Source organism: Colius striatus, chromosome 4 (assembly GCF_028858725.1).
Source record: "Colius striatus isolate bColStr4 chromosome 4, bColStr4.1.hap1, whole genome shotgun sequence".
Taxonomy (NCBI): domain Eukaryota; kingdom Metazoa; phylum Chordata; class Aves; order Coliiformes; family Coliidae; genus Colius; species Colius striatus.
Window position 1 is genome coordinate 88,884,055 of NC_084762.1, and position 23,063 is coordinate 88,907,117.

Here is a 23,063-nt window from a genome sequence, read left to right on the forward strand (position 1 = left end):
ATAATAATGTTTGGTGAAAATACAAGAACACGATGTATCTGTCTGGTGTGAGCCAGGCTGTGTCTGACTATAGCATCAAGTTAGACTGAGCAAAGATGATTTTAGAAATTTTGTGTCTAAGTTCATACTATGTGCATCTTTGTATTGCCTGACCCATGCTTCCAAAGAGAAAATATAGCCATAGCTTCCTCCAAAACCACATTTCTGCTAATCAGCCTTCCCTCATTCCTTCAGAGTCCTGCTCCATCTGTTGTTCACACGAGTCTGAGAAGCCACTACAAACATGTTGCTAGGACAGAGGCATTTCTGACAAAGATTTCAACATACTTCACTCCTAAAGGGATGTCCCTACTCTCATTCAGTGTAAAGGCAAAATTCCTGTTGTAATGAGTGTGGGAATGAACATTCTGTCTTGTCAATTCCCAGCAGGGTAAACTAAGTAGAGCAGGATAAAACAAGGGGCAGAAATGGTTCAGAGAATGGAAGAGAGAATAAAGCTGAAGAGATAAAACTACTGCTTGAACTACTGGACATAACCCCAAGTCATTGCTGTACCTGTGCTTGCCTCGTTTTTCCCTTCAATTTCTTCCTTCCAAACCCTATCTGAGCCCTGCAAGCTCTTTGCTTACTTTGCTATGTGCACAAATGGCTGATCCCAAAAGTTTCCACGTGCCACCCCTCCTGTCCATTCGGAGCATCCGTAGGATCTGAAGGAAGCGGAGGCTTCTGAGAGATGTGGCCAGGACATTGCCCTGGTTCCCAACAGCGACCACGGGCACCGAGGCGATCAGCACAAAGATATCTGCAAGGTGAAAACAGCAAAGCCTGTCAATGAAAGTGGCTCCATCAACTGCTTCCTAATCCCATCTGGTTGCGCTGCAGATTTCCCCAGGTAAATTTTAAAGCTGCCTGAAAATGCCTTCTTTTGACAATTAAACAGATATCTACACCTGCCACACAGCTGGCATCTCACACAGAAGCCACCAGAAAGCCTCGTAATCTGTTTACAGATCGATGCACTGGACTGGTGATACTGCCTGAGCTAGCTCAGGGATGCACAGAAACAGTGTCCTAACGCTGATAGAAAAGCAGTCTTAAATTCATCTGTCTCCCAGGACCACCATAGTGAACAGGTCAGAAATTCAGTGCTTCTAGTATTCTGGTGCTTTGGCTGAGTTTTCCCATTAAAATCTCAAAGCCAGTACTACTATTTTTGTAAACACTCACAGAGCTAATTTGCTGAAGAGGTCTGAAATGCAAATCATTTTGCTTCTTCTTGGTTTATTTTTATTTCTTTCTTTTTCTAGTTTCCTCCCTGCTTTTTGATCTGTGCTAGTTTTGGCTGGGAGAGAGTTAATTTTCTTCACAGTAGCTCATATGAGGCCATGTTTTGAATTTGTGTTGGAAACAGTGTTGTCAAAACAGAGATATTTCATTACTGCTGAGCAGTGCTGACACACAGTCAAGGCCTTTTCTGCTCCTCACTGTATCCCACCAGCAAGAGGGTTGAGGATGCACAAGGAGTTGGGAGGGGACACAGACAGGACAGCTGATGCCAATTGACCCCAGAGATATCTCAGACCACAGGAAGTCATGTCAGCATATAAATTGGGGGAAGAAAGAGGGATAGGTTAGGAGACATGGAGTTTTATCTTCTCAAGTAAGTTAAGTGTGATGGAGTCCTGCTGTCCTGGGGATTCCTGAACACCTGTGGGCCCATGGGAAATGCTGAATGAATTGCTTGTTTGCATTGCCTGCACATGTGTTTTTTCCTTTACCTGTTAAATTGTCTTTATCTCAACCCACAAGTTTTCTCACTTTTACCCTTTCAATTCTCTCCCTTACTCCACTGACAGGAGAGTGAGAGAGTGGCTGTGTGGGGCTTAGATGCAGACTGGGGTTAAACCATATCATGATCCTATATACATACACCAGAAAAAGTGGTACCAAAAGGCTTCAAACATTCTCCAGACACTCAGTCTTTTAAAATTGCTGTTTCCAGCCAAAAAGAGTGGCACCGCATGGGTTTCAGATTCATTCACTTTCAATCATTCTCAAAACAAACTTGTGTCAGTGACAACCAAGAGATGATATGAATAAACCAGTGGGAGATTTTCTGTTCTTTACCCAGATATCAATGAAGATTCATTCTTAGAAAAGGCCACTTTCACCGAGAAGGCATGAGACAGCGTGGACACCATTTGCTCGCACCACGCTCTGCCACCTTCACATCACTACTAGAAGTATCAGAAGTATTTATACCACACTAGTACCCAAAGGTGATTGAATAAATTGAGGATAGCACAGATGAACAAAGATTTGTTTCAATTTTGTCTACCATTTAAGCCCACAAGATGAAGAAAAGGAGGGAGAAGGAAGACAGTAACAGTTATTCACATAACTGCAGCATCATGACTCCCCAGAGTGCTCTGGGCTGTGCAAAGAAAGAACAAAAAGCTGGTGCTTGGCCTGAGGAGTATTTAAACCAAAGAGAAAGTCCTGGAAGCAGTGAACAGATGTGTATGTGCATGACAGGTGCTCAGGGGAGAGTGAGCTCCTAAATGTTGGCTGGTCGATTTGTGGGCATAATAGAAAGGGATTCATACATGAATAATGAGCAATAGGCAACAATAACCAATAGCCAATAACTGATGAAATCACAAAGATACTTGTTTGCAAATGGTGAAACACAACACTTGAATATGAAAGATAGTATGGGGTTGGGATCTGAAGTGGTTTGAAACTCAAGGGAGACAGAATATATGTGGAGATGAGCTTAGGGGAAATGCAGCAAGACTCAGGATAGGGAAAATGTATTTAAAGGATAGAAAGATCCATTTGTGTCTCTCAAATGAATCCTTATTGTTGAGTACTTCAAATAACTACTCCAACCTGGACACAGCTTCTTGTGCAAAAAGTAGATCTGATTTCAGGGCTCTTTGCACTGCCATTCACTGGTTCTTAGACACTTCCTCCCACCCACAAATGGCTTAAGAGGACATGACAGGTAAAACAGTAGTAGAGAGTGTGTTCCTACCCAGCATGCACAAAGGCTTCCTGGCAAATTTGAGTCTCCCCCTCCATCCTTTGTAGCGACAGCAACACCCAGCAGCCCAGATTCTTAACGCAAACTCTGCTCCAAAGATGAAAATGGCAAAAGTTTCCTGTATCAAAGACACAAACTACATTGTCACTCATAACAAGTTTTGCAGTAATTCTGAGCACAAGGATATAGCTGAAGGAAACAGACGAGGTGCAAGTGTTGGGGTATGTGTGTGTGAGAGAGAGAGAGGAGAATACAGGTTGATGAAAGAGGTAAAGCAGAGTGGGACATAGTTTTACAGTCTGCTAAGTACTCTGCAGAAAGGATGTGAGCCTGCTGGGTAGCAGAAGGGCAATTACTTAACATAAAGATCTCCTCTTTCACATAAAATGAGGAGATGTGTGAGTGATGACTGCAAAATCCCCAGTGCACTGTATGCCCACACCCAAGATTATTCACCAGCAGCTCATTCATGCAACCATATCTATAGGTACAGGGGCAGGATACAGTACAGTCACATAGTCATAAATTTAAGGCAATAATAAAGGCAAATAGAAATCAAATTTAAGGCATGTATAATTCCCTTAATTTTTTAACATATGGAAGAATGGGATTTTCCACCTTGCTCAAGAACTCTTCTAAGCATGGGGGGAAATGGGGAGGAGAGAGTTTCTTTCATGGACTGAGCAGAAATGGAATAGCGGGCAACGAAGAAAGGGGGATTTTCCCTGATGTTCATCCCCACAAGTGCTAGGCACTTCTGAAAACTGCTGAGACCCACATAAAAGCAAGCACATGAGAAGGAAAAATAACCTCAGGCTTTTTCAAATGTGAAAAGATAGGTCTAAGCAGGGTAACAGGGAACAAAAGAGAGTTTCAGGTTCCCTGGGGGATGAGGGTGTTTTCAGACAGGTGCTTTTTGAGAAGGAACATGCAAGGGGAATTCACCTTTCATTCCTTCTGGTATTTAGTTCTTCCTTGGATCTACATATCTCTGGGGGTACAGGGTGAAATAGAAATTGAGATCCTGGAACTACTCTTGCTGTGCAGGTTCCCTAGTGATGCTTTTTTACAAGGCCAGGTTAAGTAGAAGGCTGCATTCTCTGTTTCATGACAGCTATGGGAGCAGTGGAAACTCATTGTTAGGGTCATTTTCATAAAATTCTTAATAATATTTATATTTGATGAGAGGTTTTTCTCTGTTTTTTCTGCTTCTGACATATGGGAGGCCTACAGAAATACAGTCTTAGCATGAACTCCAGCATTTCTAAAGCAAGAATGCTGAAAGCACAAAGAAAAGAATATCTTTGTTGCAAATACATTTTCTCTCATAGATGTTCATCACAAGCACTACTTGCAACAATTTCAGCATGAGCATGAGTCTAGTTCTGATGACCTTCCTCAAAAGAAATGCTAGGATTGGTAGAATGCTGTAGAATTAACCAAAATTGTTGAAAGATCCCCCTAAAAATGACTTTTCAAATGTGTTCAGGACTGGCACAGTCAATAGGAAATTTATTGATCCTTTGATGGGAAAATCGTTAGGTAAATGCTGAAAAGTCATTAATTAAAAGTCTCAAAGAGACACTCAAGCTCTTAAAATCTCAGGCTAGTATTTTCCCCCTCTCATTACTTCCCTTTTACTCAGTTGGTATTGACAGTGGATCAAGAACTCTGCAATAGGTAAGTACACAATCACTGCTCCAGGACCAATGGAAGAAATCTTATTGCATGCAGAGCTGAGAGTAAGTTTCCATCACTGCTCATGAGGCTGATTTCAATTCAAGGACATTAGCAGGTGATGCAGCAGCCAATCTACTTACCAACAACAGAAGCCAGTCTCCTGAAACAGTTTCATACTCCTTGAAAGTCGTCAGGACAGCTAAGATCAAACAGCCCAAGACAATTAGAAATCTGGAATGAAATAAAAGGAAATAACAGCATTGATATTCTGCTCTCTATTTGCATTGGAGATGTTGCCTACAAAAAAACTGAGTGGAGACCTCCAGGGCATGTCTACTTGGTAAGCAGTGGGGTGGGCTCCCATGAAGATCAAGCATTACCAACCTGGATGAGGAGGGGCTGGCAGTCAAGAAATCATGTCAAGATCCTAAATCAGAATGGTCCCAGGAAAGACATCCATTAATTAACTCATTTGCATTCTTAAGAAAAGAAATGGATGATATTGTATTTTGGGCAAGCATTGAATTGCACAGCAGAGGACTGTGATGCTCAGGAGGTCTACTCCAAGCTAATGTACTGCACACTTCACAAAATGGCACTGCACTTACAGGGGAATAAATCTGCTTGGCATGTCCTGAGACCTGAGAAACAGTAAACACTTCAATACAATGCAGCACCAGGACAAACCCTCCCTTGAACACTTCACTGCATCTATTTTTCCTTTCCCTTTCTGCACTCATTTCTATGCAGATGAAAAGATAAAAAGTTGTGAGAAAGAAGAAATAGAGAGGGGAAAGCTTTGCTTTCCAGTAAAGGCAACGTGTGATAAATCACCACCCCTGTGTTATTGTCTGTCTATGAGGCTCCAGAACACAGAGCCTTGTCAGAAAATTTAACTCACACTGCTGGTAAATCCATTTCAATCCAATCTAGTCACATTGATCTGCTTTGTAAAACTATTCCCAGGTTCAAGCTATTCCAAATCTTTTATACCTAAAGAGGTAAGAAAAACCAGGAGAGTCTCATAAGTGATTAATGTAAAGCAGAGTGGGGGAAGCTCATACTCTAGTATTTCATGTACCTAAATCATGGGCATTTAATGTGCTCCTAAAACCTGATCCACAAGAACAAAGGGGCAGGTGGCCATGGAAATATTTCAGAGCTTAGTGACTAAATTGGAAGGGTATCTCCATAAAAGCTCTGGATTCCTTGTTTTTATAGCTAGGGTACATCAAGGAAATGACAAGCGTTAGGTACCAAAACCAACCAGGGGATAAAAGCTTGTTAAAAATCAAAATGTGTTTAGTGTGTACTACCTCTTCTGAATTTAATTCTGATACCTAAAGAGCTATTTCATTTCTTATTGAAAAAATTCCCACTTTGTTTCATTGGGTGAAATGAGCAGAGTCCACAGCCTGCAGTGTGGAGGCAAGGAGCAAGGACCACAGGTCAGCTCAAACACGTGTCCTCTAACCTGTCTTGGAGTTTCATGTATAGGGAAATCTAGGGCTAAGGGAGAGTGTTCTGAGAATTTCTGAGAATTTGCAACATTTTTTCAGCTGGAGTAAGAGGAGAGAGGTGAGCTCCACATAGCTCCTGCTGCCTCTTGGGAAGGAATTTCCTATCAGAATCAGTTTGCAACCTCCAAGCAAGGAACAGGCAACAGCAAAACACTTCACAGCAAACCCCGAAGGATTACTTTGCTGTGGCTTCCCTAACAGTAGCTATTCAGACTGAAGTTTCCTATGCCAGGAAAAATTCAGATCAGATATTTTGAGCAAGGTTAGAACAGGAAAAAAAAAAAAAAAGAGAATCATATTTGTCATGTTAAATAATTCTGGATTTCTTTGACAAGTTTCACCCTCTTACATAGAATCATTATGGTATCATAGAATCATGGAATTGTTATGGTTGGAAAAGACCTTTCAGATCAAGTCCAACCACTCACCTCACATTGCCAAGCCCATCACTAAACAAAACCTCATGGTTGGTAGGAAACAGGCTTTGAGGCCAGAATGTGTCTTACCATCTACTTATGACAACCTCATCCCTGATGTTTGAAACACTGGGCAGGTAACTTTGCAATTCTGTAATGTTCCTACCATGCCCTCAGGTTTGCTTTGTCACACCATACCTTGCTGTCCCCAGCTTGCAATGATGAAATCAGTGGCTCACTGGCTTCCCCAAAGCCATGATCCAGCTACCCCACTCCTCTATAAGCAAAGTGGTACAAACACAATCAAGACAATGTTATCCCTTGGATCAGTTATAAACCACCTGTGATCTGCCACCTTAGAGTCATTACAGTGATATCATCACTAATTCTATCTTTAAAGCCTTGAGCTACTGCTGCTTAATGGTTTCCATTACAGTCATTTCTTTATGCTGTGTGAAAACTCAGTGATCCATCAGCTCATATGTATCATTTAAATGATTTAATCAAAGGCGAAACACACTGAAATCAGTACAAGGATATTACATCATCAGGCGTGAATTTATGCTATCATTCATCGGAACGGCACTGTCAGCTAAAGATGAAATGCAGATTTTTGTCCGAGAGAAGATGAAATGGTAATCTTGTGCCTAAAACTGTCTGCGGTTTTACCACTAGAGGGCAGCGCTGCTCCATAGAGACAGGAGATACGGCTCTCGCTCCTGTTTTCCCATGAAACAAACTCGGTGCAGGTGATGTTCAGGTGATCTCGCCCACGGTTTTGATATGCAAGAAAAGGAGCATCACAGTTGTGAAAAGCTTTTCTCTTGGTCGCTAAAAACCCCCAAATGTTGTCATTAAGGGACAAGAGTTGCTTCTATCTCAATCACTCTATGTTACCACCCACTCTGCAAGCCCCAGTGCTCAATGTGAGAGCCCACTCATGGAAACAACACATCATGAGGGACAAAAAAAACCCTAAAAATAGGGTAAGATGGTGAGACTGGAGATAAGAAGTCATCACGAATAATTCTGAGCAGGGAATGTGGTCTGAACCCCCAGCTGGAGGAAGCTCTTGGCTGCAGCCCAGAAGAGTGTCTCAGAAGTGGTGCTGCTAAGCTGGAGCCATAGTCCCCCAAACCACACAACCCACAGAGCCATGCTCCCATTCATTCCTGCAGAGATGTGCAGGAGTGAAAAGCCTGTGTTAGGACCTGTAACCACAATCCATCTTGGAAGGGTCAGCTATCTTCCTACTGCACTGATTCCAAAAGATAAACACCCACTGACAGTTAAAAGAATCACATCTCAGCAACCCTGTCCTAGCATCTAAAATGATGACTGCGTTCAGCACACTTCATGAATTTTAATCCCATTGATGCTATGCAACCCACTGGTTTCCCTGCAGACTCTTTTGTTTCAGATCTTGATGTTTACAATGCCTGCAAGTCTTGTTGTGCCCTCGTTCTATGGAAAAAGCTACACAGGTGTCACATTTGTTTCTTTAATTCCCCTTGTTTAGCAAAGACAGTAACACGAGACATCTTTACCTTGCTGCATAAGTCCATATTTTGGGTATATGTACCACATATGCCCATATTGTGGCCTAGCAAATATAAAGATATTTAACTTGTTTGACAGTTACTGAGTCTATATTGCCCTATGGCAACAGGACAACAGCTGAATTTATGTTGCCTTATTTCATCCTTGAGAGGTAGCAGTGTGGATGCAGTGGTTGAGCTGGCCTGTAAAATCATAACTGGCAAGTCACGGAGAAAGGAATGTCTGAAATCTCATGGACTGAGCAGAGGAGAGACTAACACTGACCTAGGGAATCAAGTGGAAGAGAGGGAGAGAGTCTCAAATTTCTTCACACCTGTAACAATACTAACCATGGGACATTGAGTGCCAAGGGTTAGAAGGAAGAAAGAAACAGGGTAAAAGTTGAGGTTTAGTAATGAAAATTGAGTTTATTACATCAAAGCTTCCTACTGAAGAGTGTTCCAGCAGGTGGCAGTCCAGACTTCAAGACTGTGAAACAGACATGCTAAATGAGGCTCTGAATTTGGTTCTTCAGTTTTTAGAATCATTCTTGCTAATGTTTTACATCATTTTACACAGCCCATTGCTTTGTACCCATTTGCAGTATTACGCCTAAAATCCTGATTAGTTTGTTGTATGTATAAGTTCCAGACCACCAAATGGCAGTGTTCCTTTGTCACTGTCACAGCTAACAGGTTATTCTAGTAGAGAAATGTTTGTGTTATTGGAAATCACATGTTGAACACTCATATTTTCTAATCATACCATTTTTGCATGAAGACAGTATTCAAAAAACAATACATAATCTTTCCAGGAAAGAAGTTATTTATGACTATGCTAGACTTGGAATTGAATTTTTATTGGATGAACATCACAGCCTGTTTTGTTTGATAAATATGAGGATTTTTTTAACACTTCACACTTTTTGAGTTTTTCTTCCACAACTGCTTTAATTTTAAGACAATATAATGCAGATCTCACTGAGAAATTCTACTTTTTCCATACAGAGATCATTATCCTATTCACCAGTTCTTGATTCAAAATTTTAGAAGCAAATCACACAGTAAGTTGTGCATAATCAGTTCTAAAGCACAGCAGGTTTTTTTTGAAGCTGTCATGAGGACTAGGTACAACACAGGCAGGCCAAAGCATTTTTGCATCTGGCACTATTTTGACAAATTTTTGTCCTGTGTGATAAAATTTTAAGTCTCAAGTGGTCTTAAAGTTAATAGAGAAGAACATATGCTTCTGGTGTACAATTCACAGAGTCATAGAATCTTAAGGGTTCGAAGGGACCTCAAAATATCATCTAGTCCATCCTGCCAGAGCAGGACAACCTAGAGTACGTCACATAGCAACTCGTCCAGGTGGGTTTTGAATGTCCACAGAGAAGGAGACTCCACAGTCCATCTGGGCAGCCTGTTCCAATGCTCCTTCACCTGAACAGGGAAGAAATTCTTCTTTGTATTTCTTCGGAACCTCTTGTGTTCCAGCTTGTACCCATTGTCCCTTGTTCTATCACTGGACGTCACTGAGAGCAGCCTGGCTCCATCCTCCTGACACCCATTCTTTACATATTTGTAAACATTAATGGAGTCATCCCTCAGTCTCCTCTTCTCCAAGATGAAGAGCTCCCTCAGCCTTTCCTCATAAGGGAGAGGCTCCAATCCCTTAATCACCTTGGTAAACTCATGTTGTTTATAAGTAGGCAGCTGAAATTGGTCAGAAGCACCTACTAACTGTAAGGAAAGACTCTAGTGACTACCTCTCATGGAGATATTTACTGTGTAAATTAGCTGAATGCCACTTGTTATGTTCAGTCCTGTTTTGGATATAGTTACAAACGCTTCCTTTCAATAGAGTTTATATAGATTCACTACTGAAAGAATTAGCCTGCCAGCCATACCAGCCCACTCCTTATATGACCAAGTTTCTCTGAAATCCCTTGCTGTGAATTTAGGTATCACATCTACACATGCTTACAAAATAATAATCTGGGCAGGAAAGCAGGAAAGCCAAGCAGTTACTAGTAAGAAATCCCCTCTAGTGTGACAGTGCATAGACTTCTGTTTGCTCTCACATCTTCAATACCATTTCTTTCAAGCCATTGGAATTTCCCCTGTCTCCAAATGTTCAAATGAGTCTGAGATTTTTCTGCTTGGCTCCATTTGGTCCTTTCTTGTTTTCATTTAAGACTTATGTTCTAGTTCCATTATGTTCTGCCACCTGGTAAATGCTAATGGAATTCTCTGAGATTATATTAGGAAAATCTGGCAGTGCTTTGCTCAATTTTTTGGTTAAGGTTCCCAGTGCAATCTGGTCCTTATAACCACGATTCCTACATACTTTCCCAAATTTTATGTTGGAACGACCTTATTTTCTTCAGCTCTTGGCTTTTACCCAGAAGGATTAAAACCTCATCTTTTCTAACAGTTCTTTCAGTTGCTCTGTACTCCTACCCACCATCTTTTTCTCTGCATCCAAACTTCAGTTTTCACAGAACATCTGCAGTATCTTGCACCGATCGTTTTATGGTTGCTAATGAGAGAGTTGAGTTGGGATTTTTAACACTAAAAAAAACCCGACGTTACCAAATATTTGAGAATAGCTCTTCAGAGAGAAGAGAATGCATGCCTGATTTTTACAGACTTGGGAATAGTCACTGTTTAATATTTATATTCTTGCATCTTGATTCATCCAAGCAATAGGACGGATTCGTACTGAGATAAGAGTGACAGGAAAGTACCTGAAAACTTTGTAAGGCTACAAAAGTGCAGAGAGCTGCAGGGAAGGGCACTGAGAAACCCAATGGAGGTCTTGGAAGAGTGAAAAAGCAGTAAGTACTGCAGGTAGGGATGTTCAAAGATTCCTCTTTCTCTGTTTCCAGATTCCACTATGTATACACACGCAGCTCCACACAGAAGTCCTTTGCCCAATGCTGTCATAGGGCAAGGACAAGGACAAGATGTCATGATTCGTAAGCTGAATTGCTCTCTTGCTCTGCTGCAGTGGTAGAGACAGAGCAGGATCTTCCACACGATGCTGGAGGAAACTCTAGGAAGTAAGGAAAGATCCCCCAAAGCTCCCTAGTGTCACTGGTATACTAGCTAATCCAGCAGGAGATGAAGTGGTAGCCCTGAATGACATCAGTCCATTGGTGACAGGAGTGCGAGACATCGTCCCTCTCACAGTAGGAAGCTGAGCCAGAAAAGCCTAAATGCTTACTCACGAGAGGTTTTTCATGATCTTGGGTTCTCATTGGCAGAAATGCCTCTGAATGGGCTTTATTGCTGTTTCCTTATGTTTGAAAAGCTTTTAAACCATAAGATATAGGAGAGGAAAGCTGTGTTTCACATCAAGGCATTTAAGGTGCAAAAAGAACAGCTTTTAAATCAGATAGTTCTTCTCTCCTGCCCTCCACAGACAACTCAAGAGCCTCCTTCTCTTGTTACTTTCCCTTCAGCTCCACTTCTAAAAACCTATTGCTTCAGTGCCCTTCCTTAGGGAGTCTGGCGTGCTGGTACAAAATATTTTGGGTGTGCAACGTCAGACATCGTGAACACCATACCCCTCTATTTTCTGCTCTAAGAGACATTTCAAAAGAATAGGTTGATATGTTTCCCAGGTTTGCTGACATCAAGTTCAAAATAGCCTAGAGCACTGCACTTGTGTGCCTGATTTTTCTCAGCTTGGAAGACAAGAGTTACTCACTAAGCTCCCATTTCCATGCTGTCTCTGAGACAAGTTTTAAAGATCCTCAAAAAAGCTTAGCATACATAGGTTACAAGAAGAGACTTAGACATTTTATCATGTGGACAATCGAGACAGATTGAACAAGTGAAGGAGAGGTAATGACAGCATTAGCTACCTAGAAGTTAGATGCTCCCTATCCTCCTGCCACTTGAATGAGGATGGAAAAGCATCTGACTGTTGTAAGTAAATATTCTGACTTGCTCTGTTAGTGGCTTTAAATTCTATTTTTACATTCAGTGAATGACATTGGACTGAACTATTGTTTGGAGTTTTTATCTGTCATGACTAGTATGCTTGTCCATAGGCTTATCTCTGGCTGGCAGCACTCTGCTGATGGAGTTGAGACACATAGACTATGAAACATGGTGAGCCATGCAGCACAGCAAAGCAGGAACAGCACAGAGCCAAATCTCATTACCCAGCAGCCCCAGATGCAATGACTGCAAATCAATTGAGTTTCAGAAATGCTTCAAACAGGACACTGTCCAAAGGATATTAACAAATTTGTGCAAAGACATTTGAAGGTAGATTTTGAGACTCATACATTGGTTTCAGCTAAATTTGGTGAAATACAAGTATAGGACATTTGAAAGTTGGTCTGTAATGCAGCAGTCAGAAGTAAAGTGAATTTAGAGTGTATAAAGATCCTAAGGTAAGAGTATTAATCATCCATATCAATGTTTAAACTTCCTGAGCAGGAATTTCCAGAAAGCTACCTTCCTAAATTCCACTAACACAGTTGTGGCTAGAGAGAGGAAAGATCAAGGAGTCCACTTCCAAACATGACAAAATCTCAGAGTACCAAAGAACTAGGATCTGTCACACAGACATGCACTGATCTACCCACAAACTCTTCCCATTTCTTTAGAAAGAAGGAATGAGATATGTCCTCTGAATGAGTTTTTAGGGAGCTCCAGAGAATGCAAATTGGAGAAACTTTTGAACCCAGTGTCATACCTTTTGACTGTTGGGATAGTTTTGACAGTTTTTGACAGTTGGGATAGTTTGTACCTTTCCCTTTGACATCAATGAAGAACAAAAGACTGTAAAGGACAGGGAAAAAAATGAACAAAACAAAAAACCCCTATTCAAACAACCCACCCATCCTTTTTTCCACCTGACCAAATTCCATTTTCTCACAGGCACTCACATCCAACATATTAGGTCTTCCAAAGGTGATATAGCTGAAAGCAAATTCCTAGTGTCAGGAAGACAGCACTGTCCAGAAATAACCTCTGTAGCCCCTAATACCAGGTTTCTAGGTAGGACAATGACAACATCAATTGAGTGGCCAGACAGATTCTTGCAGTGAGTTGAAAAGAGAATCTTTACTCTTTACCCAAGATTTCAACACCTCGGGAGTTTTGACAGTTTTGGTTAGGGTTTTTTATTCTATTTTTGATCCTACATTGGACAGGAACACACTTTTTTTAAACAGTGCCAATACTTCCAACCTAATCTAGCACTTTCAGACAGTTGGGATTACCAAGTGAAAAACTATTTCTGGTTTGGACTTCTTTGCTTATGTCATCTCAAACTCCATCACACTCTCACTTTTAGGTGTGAACACAAACACTTTATGCAGGAATCTCAGTTTTCACATGGAGTGAGACATTAAAAAGAAAAGTTGCATGGTACTGTTCCCAATGACCTTTTTTGCATGCTTAAAGATTTACAGCTGTTGAAGGAAGAGGTGCATAGTTGCACATGACTTGCACTCCACAATGTTGCCAGCACACTCCAGGTCTGGGTAAGAGTTTAGTGGGTTTTCCATTATGGGCAATGAAGGGTGTCTTGATAATGCAGCTCTGGTGGAGACAGATATATGGCTTAGTTCTCTCAGATTGAGTGGGATCTCTGGATTACAGAAGATAAATTTTACCACTTTAAAAGCCTTTTCCTGATTTTTTTTTTTGGCATTAACTCCACAGAAAGCTCTATCATTTTGCACCTGAGGCAGTCACACTTTTGTCTGTGACACAGAGCACTCGACTCAGGACTTTTCCAGCTAAAAGCATGAGGTATTACAGCTAGAATGGGAGAGAGATCTTTTCCACATAAGGTTTAATCACTGTCTGCATGGGAGAAAATCAGACAAAAATCTCAGATCTTTGCTTTGAACTATCTAGTTGTTGGGTTTTTTTAACCCAAGAGGATCTTTTTTAACTTTGAAACTTTTTACATAAGAGTGAAAAGTCATCACTGCATATGTCATCACACTATATGACAATACTGCACATCAGTTGTCCTTAACAAACTGGTCTGTAGCCTATGACCATTCACAAATCCAGTGGTGCTATAAAACAATCTTACATCAATCAGTCAGGAAAGGATTTCTTACTGTGCAGAATGCAAAGCAGATGAGCTGCTCTCATAGGGAGAGAAAGGGAGAAAGGATCTATACCAAGAGATGCAAGGGCTACACTCATGTTACAGAAGCTGTGGATTAAATGAAGAGTGGTGGTGTGGATGAATACTTTTTCTTGGCATACACAGATAAACACAGACAGATCAAGCTTCCCTGAAAATTAAACCAGATTTTTAGTCTAGTTTGACTTGATGTTGCTTCTATAAACCTTTACATCATAAATCTTCACATTATAAACCTCTACCTTACATTTTTTCTTTGTGCTCCACAGATAAGGAGGTTGTAGTTTTTTATTGACAATCAGTCAGGCAACAAGGATTCACAGATCTGTCTCATTGCCAGTACCCATAAAATGGTATTAGCCAGGGGAAGGCCTTTAAGTGCTGAAGGCAGAAGATTCTTGAATATTTCTTTCTACAAAAGAACTAAGGTTGTCTCAGAAGCTCTAGGTTACCTCAGATATCACCATTTTAAAGCTTATCATAGCAGAGGTCTTATCTGAGTCAGAATCCCACCCAAGATATGGGTTTTTATCAGGTAAAAGTGGACATGTTAGTGCAACTTCACTTGCAGGATGCTTCTCCACAGGGGTGCAGATGTCCCATAGGTTTGCCAGCCCTATATAGATACTGGAGATCCCCCATGGTGTCTCATAGTGCAGCAGGTGCATGTAGCTTGAGCCCTAATGCCTTGCTCTTTTTGAGGAGAAGGCTCCAATATACCAATTGAGAGTATTTACAGAGTCCTGGTGCTGAATGCAGTGTCACATGAATGAAGATGCCTTTTGGATGTGAATCTAAGCAGCATTGTCTCCTAATCACACCTTCTCCAACTGGCCAAATGCTCACTGCCATGGCCTTTCTCACAGTGCTCACAGTTACTCCTTGTAACTCAGCTGCACACCAATCAAACCACTGCCAAGGGTCTTACAAACTTTAGCATCTGCCTTTCAAAATATATTTGAGGACTTCTCTCGTGGTTCTATATGAACACTGAGGTGATTTTTTTAAACAATTTCTTGGGAAGAGAGAAGAGGGACAAAAAGTGGATTTCAATGCTCTAATGTCATCTACTACCTTGATGGTTTAATACAATAAGATATGTGGTCTGGATAGAAATGTGAGTGGGATGATTAATTGCTAGGTGGAAAATCCTTTTATAATAGGACCTGCATCTCCACCAAAAATGCATTAAAGGGTCTGCAGGCCAGGGAGAGCTGCAGCTCCATGATGTGAACACAGATGCTAAGGCCAACATAGGAAACAGCTGATGCACCCAGTACAGAACGGTTCTATGTGCACCTTTTTCACCTCCAGTTCACATTCATTATGAATTGTGTTAGCATGGCAAATGAATCATGTCCTCTGGAAGGTGAACTTTGGAAAAACTCTTTAGAGGTCATTATATCCACAAAACTCTGATTTACACACATAAACAATAACAATAGCACGTGGTACTTGTACCTATGTAAATGTAATGCTGTTTTAAAGTGTTTCTGCTGCTTTGCATTACCATAAGCAATTAATCAGCATTCAGAATGATCATGTGATATTTCATTTGAAGCCTCAAGTCTAAGTCTTTGGAGGAGATTATCAGCCTTTTCCAGACCTGCCCAATTTTATTTCTGAAGTGTTTCACCAGCATCTGCAACAATACTTCTCAACACGATATATGATGGCCTTTTGCTCAACTGACTTGCTAATATCTCAGATGACATTATCCCTGTTTAACCTTGCAGTTTCAAACAAAGACAAATCTATCAAACCTTTGGGAAAAAATGTCAATTTTTCTTTGTGGTTTTTCTTTGAAGAGTTCTATTTAGTTGATTAAGTTGAAACAGCATAAAATTCCATATATATAAATAGCTTTAGAAAAATAAAACTCAGTTTGCAGTAATGAGAAGTTCTGTATGCAGAATACAATCTAGCAAAGCAGTTAAGTCTGTGTTAAGCAGCTCTGTCAGGACTCACATGTTTGTAACCTCAAAGAACATGAGTCTGGTTCTCTCCTGAACCAAGCAGTTGGTTTTACTGAAGGAAGGTCCTCTATAACAGAGTAGTATTGGGCACAGTGAGACAGAGCCTTGACGTAACGTTCCTGTTTTTATTTGACACCCCTGGAAACAAGAATTCCCATTCCTAATTCAATCTTTGCCACCTTCTTCTGTTGTGGCACTAATGAAGAGTGGTTGGAACCTCAGTGTAATAATTAATCTGTAAGAGTGGAGACATATATCCATTTTCAGTTATAACATGACAGATCTGACCAGCCAGCCAGCCGATAAAGCTCATTCGGTGAATTGAACTGCCCTCTGAGCTCCAAGGACTGTACTGACTAGATTCATGTCATAGTAGATACTTAACTCACACGTATAGACACAGATCTTTGGATGCCTGAACTTAATTTCTTAATCATGAGTTCAATCTCATGTCATATAGGTGAACAAAAGCAGAAGGCTTGGAGCAGAAAGTAACAACAGTGATGCTGTGCTGACAGCTTGCAGTGCCTCTGTCAGTCACAAATACTGTGATGACTGGGAAGTTTTAAATCAGACACACAGAACTTCATCCTTTTCCTGTAAAATTCAGACTGCAGCAGAGGGATGAATATCAGGTGTGGGATTTTATATTGACCTCCCAGACAACTTTGATGGTTGCACAGGTATCTAAAGTGTGTGGAAAGACAGAGTTTTCTCCCTCCACATCCCAGCAGCACATCTTCATGGGATGGCACTTGCCACATGACTACAGAAAACATCAGTAAGTGAGCCTTGGGGAGAAACTCTTTCCTGGGTGAAAGATGCACTGGAGACATCAGATGATGTCTCCAGTGCATCTTTCACCCAGGAAAGAGTTTCTCAGATGATGTCTGTTTCATCATCAGATGATGTCTCCAGTGCCTCAATGCTCCAATTATACATGGATATCAGCCCTACTATCTACAGTACTGCCTTTAGATTTATATCTGGTATATAGCATGCCTCGAAGCCATTATTTAGGTGGTAGGTTCTAACTGTTACAGGGATATCATAATGAATTCTGAGTAGTCTTGATCAACATGCTCACAATCAATTGCAGACTGATTTTTCCATTGCTTACCAGTAGCAGTAGTCCTACAAAGGTTCATAAGTTTGGTTTGTAGTCAAAGCAGTCCATATATTTTTAACAGGAAATTAAGGAGAGGAACAAGATTGCTCCTCTAACATCTCTCCTTATTTTTCTGAGGGACTAAACGAAAGTGCCTTTAAATCAATGAGAACATTTTCCTTAGTTTCAAGGAGCACTGGAGCTCAGCCTTACCCTCTGCCAATTAAGATTTCTGCCTGCATTTTGATTCAATATAAATCAGGCCAGATGCATGTGAAACACAGGTGAGGATTCACCTCAGCTTATTACAGCTATTGACAGTGCATGTATCTGCATCTCAGTGTGCTCAGCTCGCTTTAAAGTAGTAGGGAAAACTGAGGACCTTAAAAAGCATGATTCATCTGCTCTATTTGACATACCTACTTTAGGAGGAAATGAAGTGTGTATTAGAAGGGCCGACTTCTCCAGCTGGAAAAAAAGCCCAGGTGACTAGATCAGATGAGTCTCACTGACAGTAAGTCATGAATCACACCTAACATTCTCTCACGACATGGGAAATGACAAAAAAGAAGTAAAAGGGAAGAAAGTTTTCTACTGGACTCTAGGGCACAAATGTCTAAATGCAACCTTTAACAACAGCAAAAAAAAAGAGAATAGACCGACCCGTGCATTGCTACAGCTTCCTTTCAGGTAGTTGTAGAGAGAAAGAAGGTCTCCCCTGAGCCTTCTTTTCTCCAGGCTAAACAGATCCCTCAGCTATTCCTCATATGAAATGTGCTTCAAATCATTCACTAGCTTGGTAACCCACCTCTGCATCCTCTCCAGCATCTGAATGTCCTCCTTGTAGAGAGGGACCCAAAACTGGACACAGTATTTGAGATGTGGCCTCACCAAAGCTGAGTCCAGGGGAATGATCACCTCCCTCCTCCTGCTGACAACACTGTTCCTGATACAGGTCAGGATGCTCTTGGCCAGCTGGGCACACTGCTGGCTCATTTTCAACCGGCTGTTAATCAACATTCCTGTGCCCCTCTCTGCCTGGCAGCTTTCCAGCCACCTGAAGGTAATGTTACAGCTAGAGAAAAGTAGAAAAAAACAAGTATTGCAATCTCACCTCATCTAGTAAAATAATCAGACCTGATAACTATTAGTTTTCAAGGTGTCTGGTAAGTCTGATGATAAAGTTAGTTACTCATGAGAACAAAATTTGAAAGGGTTTCACAGTGAACACTTCACATTAAATTGTTAGCACCATTTCAGTCATTTTAAAAACAAGCACATGTTTACTCTCAGCTTGCCTGTAAGGTTATTAGCTATATCTCAAGGTGCCCACTGTAAGTGCACACTAAACAGCTGTAATGTGGCTACAGATGTTGCTTATATAACGTAAATGATTCAATGTGCCTGTACTAGAAAGCATATAATTAAGTTCCACACACATCATTATTGGAGTTATGGGGCAGACTAAGAAATATTTCATGCTTTAGAGTCTTGAGGGAACTTGTGCTCCTTCTTCCAGCATGGATCAGTCTGTTCTTTCCTTTACAGTGTACCAAAGCATATGAAATCTTTCAAATCTAAATACTTCTAAATCATTCTCCTTACACAAGACATGCCACACCACACACAACAACAGGATCAGCTTTTCCCTTGGGCCTGGACAGCAGAAGTTCTTAATGCAGCAGTCAGCTTGTCCATTCACTTGTATCTTTCTACCTTGCTCCAGTGCTGAAACTCATGTCAGCTTTATTTTTAATGTCCCTTTTTCAATAGGTTGAAATCCTTTATGCTGGAGGATACTGTCATACATAAATTTTTTCTCAGTTCCTGAAAGTTGGTTGGGTTTTTATGTTCCTCTTCAATTTTTTTTTATTTCTAGTACAGCTTTTATTGGTTCCCCAGTTTACAGAGCAGGGAGAAAATTGTACATATCTGCCTATTCATTCTTTATTATGGCATTAACCTTTCCATTATCAGCTCAAAAGCAGGGTTTATATTGCAGGCATTAGATCCAGCAATGACTTCATAGGCTGATTTAGTAGCAGTCCCTATCATTAGTTAGTTGATGTTCCACAGACTCAGACTTCATGATAGATGATAAAAAAAGAAAGAAGAAGCAACAGCTAAAACCAGATCTAATTCTGGGGTTATCGGTTCCTCTCTGCTTGCTTTTACAGTACAGCAAGCTGGATAGATTGGGCTCATGCTGACAGTTGCTTCAGCTAATGTTCCTAATTAATAAGATAGCAGTGCACCAGGCAGGCATCTTTTGCATGCATGAGTTTCCTTTATTCTCCACTTACAGTTAGGAACAAATGAAGTGTGTGTATGTATATATATATATGTGTGTGTGTGTGTGTGTGTATTTTCTAGGATTTGCACATATGTAATCCAGTCCACATTGATTTCAAAAGTATATAGCCTAGAACCTTTTGGGAGTTACCAGTTCTTATATCTCAATGACTTTGGAATTAACAACCATTAGTATAGTTTGTATGCTTCTGCCTGCCCTCTCAGTTCCTTCTCTCCCATTAGTCCACTCCACTACAAGATGGCATTCAGTCTCCTCTATGACAAACATCAGCTTGCTTGCTTGGTGAGGAAATATCAAAATGGAGGAGAAGCAAGTCATCTTTCAAATCCTACATGCTATTTGGTGGCCTTCAGTGCCTTGTGGTCTCTACAGTGACGACAGAACTGGGTTGATGCAGATGTGTCTTGGCTAAAGCAGTTGAATGATCCCTTGAGTTCCATTGCATACGACAGGATGGCGAACACCTCAGTGACTATGAGAGATGGCAAGACCCAGGCTTGTGGCACTCCAGCTACCAGTGTTCAGGAGAACCAGTATCAAATGAAAGGGTATGGCACAATTATCCTGAGTTAACTGCTTGTGTACTGTTGCTCCAGGGTAGCACTGCTGCTTTCAGTGTTATTTCAACTACAGGAGAACAGACACTGAAGCCTTTAGGAGAATTTCTCATTCCTTGATGTCCAATGGCAAATGAGAAAACTTGAAATACCAATGTGGGCAGATTCATATAACTCCACTTCTTCCCTATAGTAGAATTACCCTCAACCTTATATTCTGGATGTTGACATCCCGATAATAGAAAATATTGGGTTTAGAGGTAGTTCAGGGGTGTGAATCTGTTTCTCAGTCTCCACTAAGCACCATAAATTTATACTGCCATCACTCTATTTTTTTTTTCTCTGCAGTGGGATTTCAATCCAGGTTAATTAAAAAAAACCACAAACAAACCAACCAAAGATTACTTCTTGTCCTTGAGAACAAATTTCTGTAGACAGACCCTTACAATCTTAACCTGAAGCTGCACATCCAAGTCCAGTCAAATAACAAGCTGTACTATTACTGACACTTGTTACTACCCAGAACAACTGTAGCATGTTTTATCATGAAAGTGGTAGAATTAACAAAGCTGTTTAGGGCATTAAGGCACATGTAGCTGCAGTAGAATGGGTTAACTTTCCATGCAGAGAATCAATTAATTAATGTGATGAATTAATCTGACAGCACAAAGTCCTATGCTTTCACACTTAATCTACTTTCATTATCATTGTAGCCTGGTTAGAGCTAACTCAGGTATTTCTATACCCCACTGAAACCTGAAAGTAATGACAGCTTGAACAGAAGTGTCGTAAAATCCAGAAAGTCTTTGATATGCAGGATGACACACTTTGTGCATCTTACTTCCATAGTCTAAGCCAAGGACCAGATTTGGCATAGGGGAGGGGTGTATCTTCTCATCACTCTGGCACTGAGTACTGGATTAAGCCTGGATATTTGTTTCATTTTGTTTTGTTTTGTTTTCCCAGGACATAAAGCATTGCCCATTGCTTAGGCTTATCTGGGAATTATTTTTCTATAGCAGGAAATGATTACAGGCTCATTCTTCCTCAGGTACCTTACAGCTGAGACACTGGGTTTTTAGTATAGGCATTTTTCTTTAAATGCTTCAAGCTCATCATAGAAGTGATTTTGTCATTGTTCTGGTAGCTGCAGGCCATAAGTAGATAAGTCTCTGATATCATCTGAAGAAAACAATTTTCTGTGGCTACATGTGACTGAAGCTGTTGTTCCTCATAGCCTTTTCCAATGAAACAGAGTCTGACCCTCCAGTATGGAAGACAATGAGGGGTTGTAACTCCAGCATATGTGGCAGACAGGCCACTGACATGAACCCATAAAGGTGCACATCTGTATCCTCACTCCGTCTTCTCTACTTCCTCTACTTTCCCTGACCCAGTTGTTCTCCCTGGTTCCCAGAATGGTGAAAGAAGCTGACGTGAGAGCACAGGCTGTCAAGCAAAAAGTACTAAATAAAGGAAGCAGACATCAGTATCTTCATTTTCCCTTGTCAGGTTTAAAATATCTTTTGATGAATAGGGAGAACATCTTTTAATATCAACTAAAAATATTACAGGAAATTAAATAGGGCTGTGAAGATGTTAAATCTAGAAAGTATATTCAATCACTATAACATCTTTTATGGCAGTTTTAGTTCTGATTTAAGCTTAAAGGCTCAAAGTAAATCTAACTTTGGAGCTCCTACAGCATCTCTGGAATGGATGTTGGTTGCTGTATTTACAAGCAGGAGTCATGCAGCAAGTCAGTAGATAGTATGGAAGTAGATAGCACTCCAGAATACATTTACTTGCTATACCAGCAGTATGGAGTTAGGAAGGTTTAATTTAACAGCCTTAACTGCATGGGTTGTTCACAGGGCTTAGATGTGAGCAATCAGAAATGATTTAATTATTTTTAACATGGATACCCATTTACTTACAGGCAGGTTTGTACATGGGAGTGAGCATTTGCATGGGTGTCTGAATTTATTTTCTGGCAACTAAACATCTTATAGACATTGGTTTGCTGGAAAATTCAAACTAGCTTGATCATCCTAAAAGAGGATTTCCCAAAATACTTGAAGAAATCTGACAAACCAAACTATTCACTGCTTTTCTGAAGTGTGTCTATGCTTTAGCCAAACAAACAAAGAAAAATAATTAGAGACAGCAGTAAGTTCTGTGCTTGGGGAAGTAAGCCTAGAAAGAAACACCTGGGAAACTTAAGAAAGAGGATGAAAGGAAAGTAAGAGCTTGATCTTATGTTTACAGAAATTACTGGCAAAACTCTCTATGACTTTAATAGCGAAAGATCAGAGCTCAGAGTTGAGCCCAAGAGAGGAAAATAGGTCTGTGATGAAAGACAGTAGGCAGAAAGAAATGGTGACAGTCAGACAGCAAAGCCCATAGCCAAACACTTTCATGTAAAAAGCTCCATGCTTCAATGCCCTACGCATTTCTGACGTCTGGTAATTTCCCTCTTTGGGGAAGATGGCCCCAGATACATTGTCACTATGCACTGAACTCAAGATGTTTGAAGCTGCTGATTATTTTTTCTCTGTTGTTTTCCCATTTTTTCCTTTTTTTTCCCCCTTCAGCCTATCTGCTGTGAGCTCAAGAATTTTTCCCTGATTTACACCAGTTCTGAGTACCTGTGTCTCCTGTGAATGAGAGAAGCCCTTAAAGAGCAATTTAAAGAGAAATCTTACAGCTGTAAAGAAAACCTTTTCATTGTAATAGCTTGGAATACAGATGGCAAATTGAGGTGCCCTTTAGCTAATTCTGTAG

General features: G+C 40.7%; 1 protein-coding gene across 3 annotated transcripts in view; it reads right to left on the reverse strand.

Moving 5' to 3' along the window:
* The window catches only part of KCNQ3 (potassium voltage-gated channel subfamily Q member 3), a 208,996-nt gene that overhangs the window by 33,020 nt on the left and 152,913 nt on the right, over positions 1–23,063 (reverse strand). For all 3 annotated transcript variants that reach the window (XM_061995812.1, XM_061995811.1, XM_061995813.1), the window contains exons 2-4: positions 4,867–4,957; positions 3,038–3,164; positions 630–802 (exon numbers count right to left, since the gene is read on the reverse strand). In XM_061995812.1, coding sequence (XP_061851796.1) covers positions 630–802; positions 3,038–3,164; positions 4,867–4,957 — 391 coding nt within the window. The remainder of the gene's footprint in view (positions 1–629; positions 803–3,037; positions 3,165–4,866; positions 4,958–23,063) is intronic.